The following is a 17,759-nucleotide window of genomic DNA, read 5'->3' on the forward strand; positions in this document are numbered from 1 at the left end:
GCTGTGTATAATCCTCCAGGGCATCCAACATCACCCCTCCAGGATTAGCTGGGCTATGCTGTAACTTTCGCCGATATATGGGCTGCGCACGGACAACATTCCTGCGCTCTGTCTTCTCCTGTCTAACATCTTGGCAGTCATCGCCCCCGGACCCATCTGAAAAATCAGATGTATCCCAGATGTTTCCATCCCAAAATTCAGGGTCAAAGGCTAATCCTGCCTGAGAGATAGCTAAATGCACCTTCTTTTTATTAACTTTCCCTCTTCGTTTCTTGTGTTTATATTTAGCTACGCTAACGGCCGTTCTCTCTGCAACCAGTTGGTACATTTCCAACTTATCACTTAATAATTTATTTTGACAAGCTAGCATGGTAGAGGAATTTCGGGCTTCTACTAACTCCTTCCCCAGCTGCTCGTGGTCTTTTTGTAACTGTAAACATTTTTCATACAACTTTCGGTACGCAGAAAGCAAGATCCAGCCTCGCCTCCCCAACGCACAAATCTCCCTTCCCTTGTCAATTGAAACTTTCTGTAAGCATATAAGAAGATCTTCAGGTTCCACATTCAACATACACGCATTCCAATTTTCACACAAACCAGCACAACGTGACCATTCCTGAGCTAAAAGTTTATACGGGGCAGTTTCCCACCCCGGTATTTCTATGTCTGGATTTGCTACATGAGAACCTGCTTTTGAGCTCGCTTTGATCTTATTAAGCATTTTCCCTTTTTTTTTTTTTTTCGAATCCTGCAAACGACTACGCCAATTTGTACTGCTTTACTCTTCAGAATATCAAAACTATGCACTTCAGGATATTTTAAGGCACAATGTAAAGCAATCACTCTCAAACACCTTCGTAAGTAGAATAATCAAGTTTATTTAAGGGGCAAGTTCTCAGCTAGCAAAACTAAACCACACTAAAATATATATATATATATACATCAGGAGAATAACATGAAAATAATGAAGCACTCTGTGAATAATTGCAAGAGTAAGTGCATATAATACAAGCACACACAATATACCTCAATGCTCAATAGCATGAAAATGACTGCAAGAATAAGTGCATATTACGCGCGCACACACAATATACTTCAATGCTCAATAGCATGAAAATGACTGCAAGAATAAGTACATATTACGCGCGCACCCACAATACACTTAATAAATTGAAAAGCTTCACCGAAAAGAGAGTCTGCATCCCTCCGCCGTACACAAAGCTGGGGAACCCAAATCAGCTAGCACAGGGAGCCTCTGTTCGGGACAATCAGTCCTCCTGGCGTTGCGTCCAACCCAGAAGAGAGTTCCTAAACCAGCTCATCCAGGCCCCCAACTTTTATAGTATTTACTAACGCCCAGGAGTCTTTTCTAGAAAAAGACCCCCTCCTTTACAAATTGTGCAATCGGCGGTACCTTGTTCACCCTTCGAGACGTCTCCTCAGAACGGGCCAAGTTCCCAGGAGAGGACTCCAAGGTGAAGCTTGCATTCCTCCTTGTGTACAGGCGCATCCCCCTGTTGTTCTAACTGATAGCTCGTGGAATGTAAATAGCGCCCTTCGTACCAGGCAGATGGAGCGAAGTTGAGCAGAAAAACACCCCACCCTTCAGCTTGCCGAAGCTTGTGGAAAAACACAGAACAGTGCCTTACGCACCGAACCAGACTCAACAAAATGGAGTTGTGAACCAAAATGGAAGCGAAGGCCAATGAAAGCAGAGGCCAATGGTCCACACCCTGCACCACTGTTTACCTTGCACGTAGTGCTGCCACATGCACGTAGTGCATGTAGCAATACAGGATGGCTCAGGCAAGACTGGCAATCAGCTGAAAATTAGGAAACGAGTGGAGGATGATGGTTGTTTACTTTTTTGTCTAAGTCTGGTGCTAGGTAGGGCCTTTTTCCTGGTGGAAATATTTGTGAATGTGCTGGGAGGAGACATACAAAAATGCTGGTAACTGAAAATACATTTCTAATGACGTTTTTTAAACATTTAGACTAAATTTGTTGCAAACAATACTAGTAACATATATTTTACTCCCTTTACAAGCTCCAATCTGCACCACTTAATTTCTTTCCCTAAATGTTACACATGGGCTCAGCCACTACTTGCAAGGATAAGTAGGATTGCACAGGGCATATTCTGTATGCTATTTCTGGTTGTACATTTACAGTTCTCTCCATATAAATACTAACGACAATTTACAGAAGAGTGTACGAAACACTGAACTATCTTGCATGTCTCCTTACAACCGAGTAGTTCAAGTTGGGGCCTCAGGAGGCCTGAAATTATCTTTGGGCAGGACGGGGCAACATGACTATCATGCTGAAAACAGGTCTGTGAGTTTAGTTAAAAAAAAGTGTGTATATATATATATATATATATATATATATATATATATGTATGTATATATATATATATATATATCAACAGAGTGGCATTGAGCCACTCTGTAAAGTGCCTCCATTAACGTATTCCTAGTAGGGAGTAGGTGTGAAATTGAGGGGGCAGGGTTTGCCCATATAACCCGGAAAGTCCCTTCCATTATTTCTGATAAAGAATCACCGGGAATACATCTATACTTTAGAGAGGTCATCCTTCCCATAGCATGTTGACAGTCATGAATTTGATGGCATTTTATAAAGTGGTACTGAATAGAGCTGTGTTTTATTTTTAATTGGTTATAGTAAACCTTTCTAGTTTTTACATTCTTACAGCAAGTAATGTACATTTTTATGCACACAATTAGAATTACACAGAAACAGTGAAACTTTTAAGATGCCATGCATTGCACAAGGTTAGTAACATCCTTTGCAGATAGTAAAATAATAGGGTGAAAACACTTATGAGCAATATCTCTAGCAAGATTTGCTGAAGGTGATTCTCAGTGACAGAATGTTCCTTAAAGTATTCCTGCTCATCACAGTATTCCTGCTCATGCTGTAGCATGTAATCAGTAGTAAAAACAACGTAACAACATACAAACTGTGCGTTAAAGGCACATTCAGAATGTGCGACTATGCAAATGTGGTATAGCGGTAACAACAGCAGCTGGGGACAGTATTACAGTGCATGGAGGCATGCCTGCTCAAGACAGCTATGAGCGAAATTGGTGCAATTTGTGCATCTTACCGGGGATGGATCAAGAGGAGAACATGTGTGGAACTTGATATTTCTTGAAAATGTGCGTGCTTTATTCCAGAGGGAGCACAAGTGATTTAACTGTCATTCACTTTAGAGTAGTAGTGACACGAGGAACAAATAGTGGAGGGGATTATATCACCAATACTTCTTGATGGACCTGACATCCTTGCCTGGTTTTCTTCCAACCACTTTGCTTTCCCTCCTCCTCTTTTGCTGAATTTGTTTTTGTTGGCCTTAGGTCCCTGCACACTTTACCACTGTTTACCAGTGATAAACTGCTTGTGCGCATTCCTCTAAGCATGGTACAATTGGCTTACACCCAGTTGCCACATTTAGTTTACTTGTAAAGTGGTACTATATGTGCCCAGGCCTGTAAATTAAATGCTGGAGGTATGCGTGTAGAACTCATTGGTCCACCCACTTCTGTAGCCTCTGAATATGATAAAATTGGGGGAACATAAGAGGGAATGGGGATTGGTGTGGGTCCTGGGGATGGGCAGGTTGGGGCCATATGTGTATAGTAGGGTCTAGGATGGTGAGTGGAGGGGCTTGGCCATATGTGTGTGTCAATTCGCCGTTGGTGTAGAGGGGGGACAGTGGGGTGTAAACCCGAGCTTTGGTTTATCCACAACAGCTGCTGAGTTTGTTTTGTACGAGCATATATGAGGCCTGTCTATTGTTTTGGTTTCTTAAATCTATAAAATCAATAAAAAGTTTTGGGGGAAAAAATCGAATGGCATAGAGTTGAGTGGGTAGAGTGGAGTGGCATACAGTAACTTGGAGTCTAATAGCGGAGAGTGGAGTAGTGTAGAGTGGCGTGCAGTAAAGTGGCCTTGAGAAGAGTGGTGTAGAGTGGATTTGCATAGAGTCAAATAGCATGGAGTGGTGCAAAGCGGGATATCCTAGCGTGGAGTGGTGTTGAGTTCAGTGGCGTAGAGTGAAGCAGCATAAAATAGAGTAGCATAGATTGTCATGGTGTACAGTAGAGCTGCGTAGAGTGAAGCTGCATAGAGTGGAGAGGCACAGCGTGAAGCAACATAACATGGAATGGCATAGAGTGGAATAGTGTACAGTGGAGTGGCGTAGAGTGGAGGAGTTTAGGGTGGAATAGCATATTTTGGAGTATCATAGAATGCTGTGGGTCAGAGTGGAATAGCACAGAATCCTGTGGAATGGCATAGTGTGTCATGGTGTGCAGTATCGTGGTGTAGAGTGGAATAGCATAGTGCAGGGTGAAATAGAGTGAAGTAGCGTAGAATTGAGTGATGTTGAGTAGCATAAAGTTGAGTGGAGAGGTGTAGTATCAAATAGCTTGGAGTAGTGTAGAGTTGAGTATTGTATGGTTGAGTGGTGTGGAGTGGTGTACAGTTAAGTGGCGTAGAGTCAAATAGCATGGAGTGGAGTGGTGTTGAGTCAAATGTCATGCAATGGAGTGGCATACAGTCTAATAACATGGAGTAGCATAGAGTTGAGTGGAGTGGAATAGCTTAGAGTAGAGTGGCATAGAGTGGTGTGAAGTGGTGTACAGTTGAGTGACATTCAACAGAGTGGCGTACAGTTGAATAGTGTACAGTGGAGTGGTGTACTGTGGAGTGGCATAAACTGGAATACCATAGAGTGGAGTGGCATAAGGGGAAGAGATCCTCAGGGCCTAATAAGGCTCAGGGAGAGGAGGGCATGTGCCCCCCACTTTAATTAAAAGAAATATCCTTAGGGATGGGATGCCTAGGGCCTGATAAGGCTCAGATAGACGGGCCACATGTACCCATAACCTTTGATAAAAATAAAAAAAGGCCTGGGGAAGATGGGGTCCTTGGGGCTTAATAAGGTATGGGGATGGGGAGGGTCATGCCCCCCCCCCCCCTCTTGCTTTAAAAAAAATAATAATAATAAGTTCTTGGGGGATGGGGTCCCCAGGGTCTTATGTGGCCGAAGGCCATGAGCAGCATGGGGTTGGCTGCATGCAGGAGGCTGACTACAGGCCAGGCCCTGTGCCCCCCCTGCCTCCCACCATGCAGTATGTGGTTGACTGCCTTTAGGGCAGTAGGCCACAGGGCCTGCAGGGGAGTTGGTTGCAGGGCAGCTTATGCCTGATGGAAACTATAACGCACGCCCTCACCATACACTGCTAATTACCCCACATATTACATCACTCATGACATGTTCTATGACATCATTGATAATATCACTGTAACATGTGCAGTGAAATTATTGATGAGCATCTGTACGTGGCAGGGGCACAAGTTATAGTTACCTTAGGGTACGAGCTATAGTTACTTGAGATAACTATAGCTGGAAGATTTCGCTTAACTATAACATTACTTTAAGCCTTTAACCTTTGTTTTTTCAGTGAAAAAAATTGTGTGTGTATATTACTGTGTGTGTGTGCATATATATATATTTTATAATTCATATATACAGATACAGTGCATAATCATAACTATGTACACAGATGTACATGCACGAAGCCATAATTACTTACCCGGCAATACATGTAAATGTAATGTATACACGTGTATGCATTGTCCTAATCATAATTTTGTAAAACAAGTGTTTTAAATATATATGTATTTACACACACAAATACATTAATAAACATACACTTACATACATGTGTATGCAGGTACATTTCTATACAAAGCCTAAACCCATGCATATGCACACAACAATTAAGCATTCAGATACACATATTAATGTAATGCATAAAAATACATACATTACCATATATACATAAGTTTTACACATAACTGTGCCATCTTCATACAAAGTATACACCCATATACATATGTATGTGCCCATTACAATACCTCTATACACCAATGTGTATATATGTGGAAAGTACATATAAAAATGAGTATAGAGCTATTTTAATGTCTTGGTCATGCAATTGCTGTAGATTGTTGTGAATAGTGTGATCATTTAGGGAACAACCAGCGCACGGGTCTTATGAAGCTGAGATGGCTCTCAGTCAACATTACTTTTGGGGTAACAAATTCCATAGTTTAGCTGCTATCCCAGAGAAAGATGTTCTGTTCATTTTTTTTTTTTTTGTATGTTGGGATTTTGGGATGAGGTTCCAGTCTAGAATGTAGATTCCATTGTTGGATGAATTTTGTCATTATCTTTTTGATAAAAAAGTGGTCTGTTGGTATTAATTGCCTTTTGGGGGTTACCAAGCAGCTTGAAGGAGAATCTCCTAGCAACTGGTAACTATAGGAGGGCCTTCAAGACAGGGGAAATATGGGCTTATGTCTTTGCATTTAGGAGAAGTCTGGCAATGATGGAAGAAGGGTAGATGTGCTAAGAGGTTGGTTTGAGAAACTGATGGAACTTCGATCAGTGTTGAAAAGGGTAGTGAAAGAGTACTAAACAAGGATGTCCTGGAGAGGTGTCTCTGAACTTTGGAGGTGCCCGTGGCGGGATTCTGAGAGATCAATATTGATATGTATTATTTTGATGACATAAGGCAGAGATGCTTTACAAGTATCCATCACTCACTAATCCCAAAATGGCATTGAAATAATAGTATTTTTTTTTAATCTAGCTATCTCATTAACACTGAACAATGAAATGCAAAAAATGTTTTTTATTTCTTCAACTTGGCCTTTTTAAGTTTAATAAAACACAGACCTATAGAATGATTTCCACACTAATTTGTGTAACTTATTGTGTTATAAAGCATGTCACTCGGCTGTTGCCAGACTTGTTAAATATACAATTTTGTGGCAGGCGGATGTTCCTCAGGGAGTCATACGGGTGCAAGCTCCCCAGTTTTCCAAAGTATCCATGGCTGTGCAACTGACAGAAGATCTTAAAGCCTCTGATATATTGTCAAGGTTTCTGAGTCAAAAAAGGTAAGTACCCTTTGTTTTTTGGTTCATTACATCAAGGCGTGTCTTTCTTTCTCAGAAACAAAATGTTGTCATTAGAGGTATGATATTGAGAACAAAACTTAAGTCGTGTTTTTAGAGTTACAATGTAAAATAAAAGCTGTGTTTAAGAGAATTATTATTTCGTGCAACTAATACAGACATTTCCGCTCTTTCTCTCAATTAAATGTTTCATTACTTCATATGTCTCTGATGTGAATGTCATAGTGTATCAACTGAAACTATACATATGCTTTTACATTGGTTCTTAAAACATCACAGCTTAATTTAAACCTTTGGATGTTGGTTAGGTCAAGTCATATTATGTTACAAATTGGTCTTTAGTACTCCAATGGCAGAAAGCTTTTTGGCACTACAATCATGAAATAGAGCTTATACAGTGACTTTATTACTTTGGGAACTTGGAGAAGTTACATTCTGAAACAGCATATACTTGTCTATAAGTCATGAACGAGACAAAGATCTTTCATCAGAATAAGCAGACTCCTAAGAGAATTTTAGAAAATCTAAACACAAAAAGGCCTTCAGCAGATTATGAAAAGAAGTGCTTTCAGATATAATGCAGAATTCCAAAAAATAGTAAACTTACACAAGGGTGTTAGATTACCTTTTGAGTCAGGCACAAACTTTTTATTAAACATTATATTGCCAAATAATCTAATTTTAGAACATGATTGTCTAAACAGAACCTATAACTAGGAAAAAAAAACAGTGAAGAAATGGGCCTAGCCATGAAATGTTTTTTCAAGAGAAATCAGGAAAAACATAATCCTCGTATAAATCAGAGTCATACTTAGAAAAGTCCCTTGGAGTTTAATGTCTTCACAGATCTTAAATGTAAGGGCTAGTTTCAGCATTTTGCTGATTCCGTTTTATATTCATAAATCCAGAGGCAATTTACAGCTTACAATTATTATTCTTTTAGTCACAATTAAGCCTCAAGTGATACCCAATACCTGACAATTACCATACTGTATCTCAAGTCAAAAGCTGCTATTACCAAAATTGCATATTTGAAGAAGCATATTTCCAGAGAAGATGTTAGATACATTGCCTTTGATATATCCTTCCTCCGTGCTGAAACAAGTACAGGAAACTTGTTTGGTATGTTCTTTTCAGGCAGCAAGAATCATCTTTTCTATAACTCACATATTTTCTGTCATCGTTGGGAATTAAAAGGAATGTTGTGTAACTACAGTCCTTCCCAGGGTGACCCACAAAAGTCACTAAATTAACCTGTGTTTAACCCTTTAGTAGCTTGGCACAAAGCAGTCAGGCTTAAAAAGTGTTATGTATTCATGCAGCACAGAAACACTAATGTAGTGAAAAGACAAGATAAACCCCAAAGCAATTTAGAAAAATAAAGTATATTTTAATGAAGAGAAATGGGCCAGAACAACATAAATCCATTCAGTAGAACTAGAGCTATGCAATTTAAAAATTTTACATCAATACAGCACCTAAAAACCGAAAGCACCACTTGCGGTCATCTGGTTGCGCTAGACCAGGGGAAAGTCAGATGTTCAGGCCACCGTGATGTAGCACAGGCCAGATACTGGGACCAGGGTAGTCCCTCTGAAAAAGTTACCTTCTCAAAGTAAAGTCTGGTGTAAAGAGTTCCCTTCTTTGTGGAGGTGGCAGCGAGGAGCATGAAAAGCGTTTCCTTGATGGTCATTGCTGGAGTTTCACATTGGGGGCCACTGCAGGCTATTGTTGTAGCATGAAGTGAAAATCTCGAGTTGCCAGTCGTCACTGTCAGTCACAGTATTGTGAAGAGTCTGGTTTACTGGAGCTTCAAGTTGGCGTTCATCGCGGACGACAGTCTTGTGCAAATGGGCCTGTTCTCAGTCACAAAGAGCCCAAAACGTCAAGATTTCACCTTTCTTTACAGGAGGAGTTTCACTGATGCCAGCCAAGGGTCCAGGACCTGGGAAGGCATCTCTTGGGAATCAGGTATTCACTACAGCACAGGTCAGCCGCAGGTCCAGTTGCAGGTCTTTGAAAGTCCAGAGCAGCAGGTCACTATGGAAGTTGCAGGGAGCTATCTGTAGTTTATTGAGCCCCTGTATCTCAGAGCCGAAGGGCACCCACCTGACCCTTGGTGTCACTCTGGTATTCTTGGATGAAGGGAGCAGATTCAGCTTTCCTTCTCAGAGAGCAGGGCAGTCCTCAAGCAACCAGACCTCTGGGGCTTAAGGCAGGCTTCAAGCAGTAAGGCAGTCTTCTGGTAGCAGCAGGGCAGTCCTCTGGGGAGAAAGGTATTCCTTGCCCACAGGACCAGGTAAGCACTGAGGAGTGGCTCTGGCAGTTGACTATTTATATGTGATGCAAACCTTTGAAGTGGGAGATTAACCCTATACCTCTTCCCCCTTAATATGGGTTTTGAGAAGTTCTTCCTTCCACCTGTCAAGTCTCTAAGACTTTTGTCAGGTTTCTTTTTGTGTGCTGAAGGCAAGTCGCACAAAGTGTAAGTAGGGTGAGGCTCTGCTCCTCAGTCATCCTAGCAGGATGGCCAATCCTGTCCACAACTAGTCTCTGTTTGTGTCACTGTCTCAGAGAAATAAAAAACCTGACAGCAGAGCCATTTACAGTCCTGTTGCCCAGGGCATGGCAGAAGGTACAAGTGGTTAGGGCAGTAAACAGGCAACTTTCTAAAAGTGGCATTTTCAGAATTGTGACTTCAAATCTGACTTTGCCATTTAAGACAATTTTAAATTACAATTAATTTGAGTGTGAACACTGTGGGCCTTATTACGACCTTGATAGGGGGGTTTCCTCTATCACAAATGTGACGGATATCCCATCCACCGTATTTCGATCCCATTATATTCAATGGTGATCGGACTACAGCGGACGGGATATCCGTCACATTTGTGATGGAGAAAACACCTCCATCAAGGTCACAATAAAGCCCTATATCTTTATCTGCTCCCAATCCAAAGTTATCACTTATTCAATTTAGGAAGGTAACCCATTATTAGTCAGTAGGAGAGCTAGGCCTTGTAACAGTGGAAAATGACTTTAGTAGTTTGTCACTGTCAGGACATGTAAACCTGAAGTACAAATGGCCTACTTTTTAAATACAGTGCACCTTGCCATATAAGCCTTTAGGGCCGATCTAAGGGGTGACTTATAAGTAATAAAAAGGAAAGTTTAGGGCTGATAAATTGTTTATTTTGCCAGGTCGAAATGATAGCTTAAAACTGCAATACATGTTGCTGTAGCAGGCCTGAGGCATGTTTAAATGCTACTTCAGTGGGTACCACAATAAGTGCCTCAGGCCCACCAGTAGCATTTAAGTTACAAGCCCTGGGCTCCTGTAGTGCCATTTTCTAGGGACTTAAAAGTGAACACAATATGCCAATTACGTGTAGGCTAATTTTACCATGTTGGAAGGTGAGAGTTAACAGCGGTTAAGAGCACAGAGTCCTAATGCCAACAAAAATGGGTTTAGCAAAAAGTGGCAAAAACCTGGGGGAAGCCCTGCAAAAAGAGCCCGGTCCAACAAACGTGATAAAGGTACAACCAAAGGGTGAGCAGTCTCTGGTAGTGTCTTGCTCCCATTGGCAAGTTTTCAAAATAAAGCAAACCCACAAGCCGAAGGTGCACAAGCACTGAATCTAAACATGTCTGCCTCATATTTTGTAACTGAGCAAATGTGTACTTTATCACTGTTTAACCTCCCCTAGCATCCGGCACATCCTGTAGGCCCACACTTGGGTAGACCCAAGGTTACTAGGAATAAAAATATGATCAAGGAGGATCATCTCTTGTATCTCCGTGCTGTACTCGTATTCATGGGCTGTAAAAATAACGCAAACCCACGCTATGGAGCGGTGCAGACACTAAATCTAAACATCAACCTCACTTTTTCCATGAGTGCTCTTCAGCGGAATAAGATGTTTTTAATAATGGGCTGGCAAGGTTTGTTCGGGAGAAAGATAAGAATGCAGTAGCAGAACTACTAGTGTTTCTGTGGATTTCCTCAATTTGTATTATGTCTGGTTGTGCCAGTACTGCAAAAGGGGTTGTCATTGTGCTTTATGTTGGAGATTGTGCAGATATTTTTGTGCTACGTTTGCTTTGGCTAGGAAGGTTTTTTTGCACAGCATGCTGTTGAATAGTGTCACAAGCTGTGATTGCTACATTTTGTGTGTGTATTTGTATTATGGGCAGATTTCTCGTTTGTGGTTTTGCACAGTTTCTTCATCAATGTATTAGTATGCAGAGAGCTTCATGTGTGATTGTGCAGCTAATGCTAAGTTAGAGATGGTGGTGTTCTAACTTCAGTGTAGACATGCTGATTGTTATGAAGGTTAATTGTGTGATGCCGCTTTCAGGTGGTGCTAAACTCTAAAGTTCTCACTGTCAGTTTCCTGCCATAGCAGCAAAATGCCAAGCCATTATGGCCCTCATTCCAACCCTGGCGGTTTGAAACCGCCAGGGCGGAGGGCAGCGGAAGCACCGCCAACAGGCTGGCGGTGCTTCCTGGGCTATTCTGACCGCGGCGGTAAAGCCACGGTCAGAAAAGGGGAACCGGCGGTTTCCCGCCGGTTTTCCCCTGGCCCAGGGAATCCTCCATGGCGGCGGTGCTTGCAGCGCCGCCATGGGGATTCCGACCCCCTTCCCACCACCCTGTTTCTGGCGGTTTACACTGCCAGAACCAGGATGGCGGGAACGGGTGTCGTGGGGCCCCTGGGGGCCCCTGCACTGCCCATGCCACTGGCATGGGCAGTGCAGGGGCCCCCTAACAGGGCCCCACAAAGATTTTCACTGTCTGCTTAGCAGACAGTGAAAATCGCGACGGGTGCCACTGCACCCGTCGCACCCCTGCAACTCCTCCGGCTCCATTCAGAGCCGGCTTCTTGGTTGCAGGGGCTTTCCCGCTGGGCCGGCGGGCGCTCTTTTGGAGGGCACCCGCTGGCCCAGCGGGAAAGTTGGAATGGCCGCCGCGGTCTTTTGACCGCGGTGCGGTCATTCGGCGGTGACCGCATGGCGGGCGGCGACCGCCGCCCGCCGCGGTCAGAATGACCGCCTATATTTGGAGTTGATTTAGGATGAAGTGATTTGCTTTCGGATAAACCTCTACTGAATGGACCAGGGCTTGTGATGATTTGTGTGTCAAGCCAAATGTAAGGGAATCAGCATACGACAGACGTAGCTGCAAGAATCCTCTGGCAGGGAGATTTTATGAAGTTGTGCGAAAGGTATAGCACACATAATTGCCATTTAGTAATGCAAAAAGAGAACAATAAAGATATCGGGAGGCTTCAATCCTTTATGTAGTTTAAGTGGGTTGCTCAGTCTAACATCTTGGGATCATTTGCTCCTTCAAACCAGAATGGGAGAAGATAATTATTGTCATCTCTAGATGTTTTTTATAGAGATTAGCTTTTGTTCTTTTAATCACAATATCTACATCAAGTCGAAATCAGAGTGGAAAAAAATCTAGATCATCCACGGGTAGCGCCATTTTTTATGACTACCTATTTTTATGACATGTAATTAAAAGTACAAAGGGCTTTTCTACATTGGATGGGCCAAGAAATAAGAGAATTAAAGGAAAAGATGCCTTTTCTGACACCAGTGTCATCCATGGTTAGTAAGAACAGTTTACAAATTATTCTCTAGTCACTAGGATGGATTCACCCGTGAGATTTCATTATTTCTGTAATCCTTTTTTTGTACACAAGAGACCCTACAACAATGTTGGTCTTTAATGTGGGAAAGGTCTGACAGTTGTGAATAGCAGAAATCCGTCAGTCAGCAGATTGATTCATTATTGTGCCAAGAATGTGATTAACCCTAGTGAGACCACACATTTCATAGAGCCATTCTTTACTTTGGCTGGGTTAACAAAAATATTCTCAGGTCATAGGAGTGATTACTCCGATAGCAGGATGTGTTGCTTTATAATTCCCACTAATGAAGGTGGAAGCTGAGACGTTGTAGCAGAAGTGTATTTTTGCTCAACCAGTTTATCTGTTGAAGTAGGATATATATATATATATATACACATATATATACATATATATATATATACACACACACAATGAAAAAGTTACAACTTTTTTATAGTTAGAAAAAATTAGAAAGCTTTATTTTTAATTTATGCAGCACCTTCACATTATAACACGTGTACCTCCATAAACAGTGTATTCAACTTGGTAGCCACAGTACTTTAACTGTAACTCGCAGTTTCTTCATACACTGCTTATATCCCTTTATATTAAATCGTTTATGGCATCTAAAATTAGAGCATTTGCAACAACACTTATGAAATTCCAAATCACATAATTTGTGAGAACAGCGTGCATGGTTCAGTGGCGAATTATGGGTAATGTATTGTGGCTACGGTGTTGAATACACTGTGTATGGAGGTGTGCAAGTTGTAGTAATGTGAAGGTGTTAAGTACATTATTATAAGTATAACTTTAGCGTTTCTAAATTTAGTGCAGTTTTCATAGAAAGAATAACTAAAGTAATAGGAATTTAAAGGTAGTGCGTAAATTATAAATTTAAGGGATAATTATGACTTTAGCATTTCTAATGCTTGTGTAGTTTACATTTGGTCCATATAGAAAGGATAAAGTTGTCCTAATTATAGCAATTGTTTAACTTTTGTTTTTACATTGAATTTTATTGATTTTTCGAAGAATAAAAAGTGTTTTGTATCTTTTTCAAGTGTCATTGAGTACAGTGTGGTACAGTAGAGTTGAGAGTGTTGTACACTATACTGGAGTAGAGGGGAGTGGCATAGCATACTATACTATAGTGTAGTGGTGTTTGTATAGTACAATGGTGTGGAGTACACTAGAATGGAAAGGCATAGTGTTCAGTCAATTAAACTGGTATAAAATGGAGAGGGGTCTTGTACAGTAGAGTGATGTGTCGTAGAGTGTTGGAAAGTGTTATAGAGAGGTGTGGAGTGTTGTACAGTGGAGTGTATGGCAGATCATCCATTATAGTGTGGTATAGTGGGACAGAGTGTAGTACAGTCTTGTAGAGTAGAGTGTGGTGTTCTACAACGCCATAGAGTGGGGTAAAATGTCATGCACTGGAGTAGAGAGAAGTGGAAACATTTGGAGTGACAAAGAGTTGAAGAGTGGCACGGAAGGAGTAGAGTGTACTGGTGTAGCATACAGTGGAGTAAAGTGTTGTAGAGTAAAGTGGTGTGTGGCACAATGGCATAGACTGGTCTGTTGTAGAGTGTAAGAACATGTCATAGAGTAAAGTGCCACAGAGTAGATTACAGTGTTGTACAGTGGAGTGGCATAGTGTCCTGTGCAGTAAAGTGAGGTACAGTATGATGGAGTGGAGAAGTATAGACTCATAGAGTTCAGTAGCATAGAGTAGTGTACAGTGGAAAGGTGTGTAGAGTGCAGTAGTGGAATACAGTAGAGAAGTGTCATATAGATTAGAGTAAAGTGGGATGGAACAGCATAGAGGGTGTTGGGTAGAGTGGAGTACAGTGGTATAGAGTAGAGTGCTGTACACTGACATTAACAAAAATACATTGTTGTACTGTGGAGTGCTATAGAGAGGAGTATAGTGTGGTAAAGTTGAGGAGGGTAGACTGTTGAGTGGAATACTGTCTTTTTAAGCGAAGTAGAGTGGGGTGTAATGCAGTTGGGTAAAGTGGAATGCTGTACACTGGTATAGGGTAGAATGGAGTGGCGTACAGTGGAATAGCTTACAATGGAGTGGCTTAGAGTGGAGTAGGGTGGAGTGGAGTTACTTTCAGTGAAATAGAGTAGAAGGGAGTGGCATTGACAGGAGTGATGTATAGAGGAGTGGCGTGCAGAAGAATTGCATACAGGGGAGTTAGCGTACAGGGGAGATAGTGTACAGTAGAGTAGCGTCATAGAGTGCAGTGGTGTATAGTGGAGTGGCGTACATTGGGGTGATGTGGAGTGGCATAGAGTGGAGTAGTGTTGTAGAGTAGAGTTGCGTACAGTGGAATAGCATACAGCAGATGGGCGTACAGTGGAGTGGTATAGAGTGCATTGGTGTACAGTGGATTGGTGTACAGTGGAATAGCGTACTGTAGATTGGAGTGAGGTACAGTATAGTGGTGCACAGTGGAATAGGATAAAGTGGAGTGTCTTACAGTGGAATAGCATATACTGCAGTGACGTGGAGTGGCATAAAATGGAGTGGCATAGAGTGGAATTGTGTAAAGTGTAGTGCTGTAGAGTGAAGATGTGTGCAGTGGAATAGCTTCAAGTGGAGTGGTGTAGAGTGGAAGGGCATAGAGTGGAGGGGGGTACAGTTGACTAGCATACATTGGTGGTATAGAGCGCAGTGGCATACTTTGGAATGGTGTAGAATAGAATAGCGTACAATAGAGTGGAGTGGTGTTGAGTGGAGTGAGGTACAGTGGAACAGTGTAGCGTGATGTACAGTGGACAGTGCAATAGCATTCTCTGTAGTGGCGTATTTAGTGGCAAGGTAGATTATTGAGTGGTGAAGTGGCGTACAGTAGAGTGAGGTACACTACAGAAACATACAGTGGAATAGTGTAGACTGGAGTGGCATACAGTGGTGTGGTGAAGAGTGGAGTGGCATACAGTGAAGTGGCGCAGAGTGGCATAGTGTGTTGTAGAGTGTGGTGGGGTAGACTATAGTGGTGTACAGTGGAATAGCATAGAGTGGAGTGCTGTAGAGTGGAGTAGTGTACAGTGGGGTGGTATATAGCAAAATAACTGAGTGTATTGGTGTAGAGTGGATTGACTTACAGTGAGGTGCCATGTAGTGGAATAGCATAGATTGTAGTGGTGTAGACTGGAGTACAGAGGAATAGCGTAGAGTGGAGTAGCATACATTGGAGTGGTGTACAATGTAATACTGTGGAGTGGAGTGTTATACTGTGGATTGGCATACTGTGGTTAGTATGCATCAAGTGGAGTGGCATGGAATACAATAGCCTACAGTAGAGTGGGATAGAGTGGAGTGGCGAACTGTGGATTAGCGTGGAGGGGCTTTGATTGTGATGGCGTATAGTGAAATGGTGTTGAGTGTAATAGCGTATAGTGGAGTGGTGTAGAATGGAAAGGCATAAAGTGGAGTTTAGTACTTGAAACAGTGTAGCGTGAAAGTGGGTGGACACGTAATGTGGCAGAAATATAGATTGAGGTGTAAATGGTCATTTTTGGTAGTAGGTGTAAACAGTGTAAGTGTGAAAGTTATGTGTTAAAATACCTAGTTATATATTGTGTCACAGTATACTGTGGTACCTTAACGGTATACTATGGTACATTCTGATGAGAAAGAAGTATCTGATTGGCTAATAGATGTCTTTACAAAATGTAAAAGGCAGCCCTGTAGTTTTCAGCACACTTTGGCTATGTTCTGGCTTTAGCCCTTAAATATAAATTAGTAGTAGGTTTTATTGTTTTTTCCTACTTTATTAAAGTGGTAATATGTAGAGAAGTTTACCGAGAACAGTCCTTTTTTTACCAAAAAATAAATAAAAATGAAGTAGCATGATGATTTGTAGGTATTCCAGCAGTACTCGTAGTATTTTTTGCAATCAATCAAATATGTAAAAAATTGAAAATACACTCTGCTACACTATACTTGTAACATTTAATGTAGTACAGAGCATTTTTCATTTTTTTATTTTTTTTATAAAGAGATTTTTATTGTTTTATGAAAATATAGCATAACATCGTGTACAAGTGTCATCCCTGTGAAGTACAATATTATACAATACCATATTATAGAATAAGGCAGGATAAAATAGAACAAGATAGGATCGAATAGGGTAGACTAAAGCACACTAAAATAAAATATAAAATATAGTTTGTGCTCCTTATCAAAGAATGCTGAGTGGCATGTGTTATGAGTGCTTGAGTTGTTTTGACATTGATCAGCCCGGCCTACCAGGGGGCCTAGCACTTGGTATCTATATCTGTCTGTGGCAGGAATGTATATGCTTCAGGATCAGAGGTGGGTGCCAGAGGACAGGGAAACAGACCAGGGATGAGCCCAGCCGTAGGCCGAGTGCTCCGAATTATTGAACTAGTCGCCCACCAAGGCCTCCCATCCATCCCAAATCTTATTGTATTTACCCGGGCTACCTCTGGCCTCATACACCAACCTCTCCTGCTGTGCACACCAGTCCATTCCCTGCCTCCACTTATTTAAGGATGGTGCCACTCCTGTCTTCCATTTAGTCATTATCTCCCTTTTAGCTACCAGGCATGCTATTCCCATAAAGGTCTGTTCTGTTCTCCTTAGGTCTGTGTCCCTCATTACCCCCAGTAGGAACAGGAGTGGGTCTAGTGTTGGATCGGTCTGTAAGATTCTGGAGATCTGAGATGCAATTGCTCCCCAGTATGTCTCTATGAGTGGGCAGTACCATGTCATGTTGTAGAAGTCAGCTTCTGGCTGGGGACACCTCGGGCAGTCAGCTGCGGGGCGGAGGCCCGCTCCGTGTAGTCTCTTAGGAGTCATGTATGCAGTATGCAGAAAGAAAGGCTGTACGAGACGGAGTTTAGCGGATATTGTCAGGGCTCTGGGTGCCATTAGGGCCTCCTCCCAATCTCCCTCTTCAATTTCCCCCACCCATCCCTCCCATCTGCAACAAAGCTTGTCTAGGGGGCCGGACGTGTTAGATACTAATGAGCGGTATATCTGTGAGACTCCTCCTTTGCCGAGGTTACCCATTAATACTTTCGCTTCCATGGGGGAGTGCTCTGGGGTGCGTTCATCAGCTCGTATGT

The 17,759-nt window shown here is 42.0% G+C and overlaps 1 protein-coding gene across 1 annotated transcript in view; it reads left to right on the plus strand.

The window, feature by feature from the left end:
* ARHGAP18 (Rho GTPase activating protein 18) overlaps positions 1-17,759 on the plus strand; it is a 544,764-nt gene that overhangs the window by 514,723 nt on the left and 12,282 nt on the right. The window contains exon 13 of the mRNA XM_069234821.1: positions 6,872-6,996. Within this exon, the coding sequence (XP_069090922.1) occupies positions 6,872-6,996 (125 nt within the window). The remainder of the gene's footprint in view (positions 1-6,871; positions 6,997-17,759) is intronic.

The sequence above is a fragment of the Pleurodeles waltl genome, chromosome 5 (genome assembly GCF_031143425.1).
Source record: "Pleurodeles waltl isolate 20211129_DDA chromosome 5, aPleWal1.hap1.20221129, whole genome shotgun sequence".
In the NCBI taxonomy this organism is placed as follows: Eukaryota; Metazoa; Chordata; class Amphibia; order Caudata; family Salamandridae; genus Pleurodeles; species Pleurodeles waltl.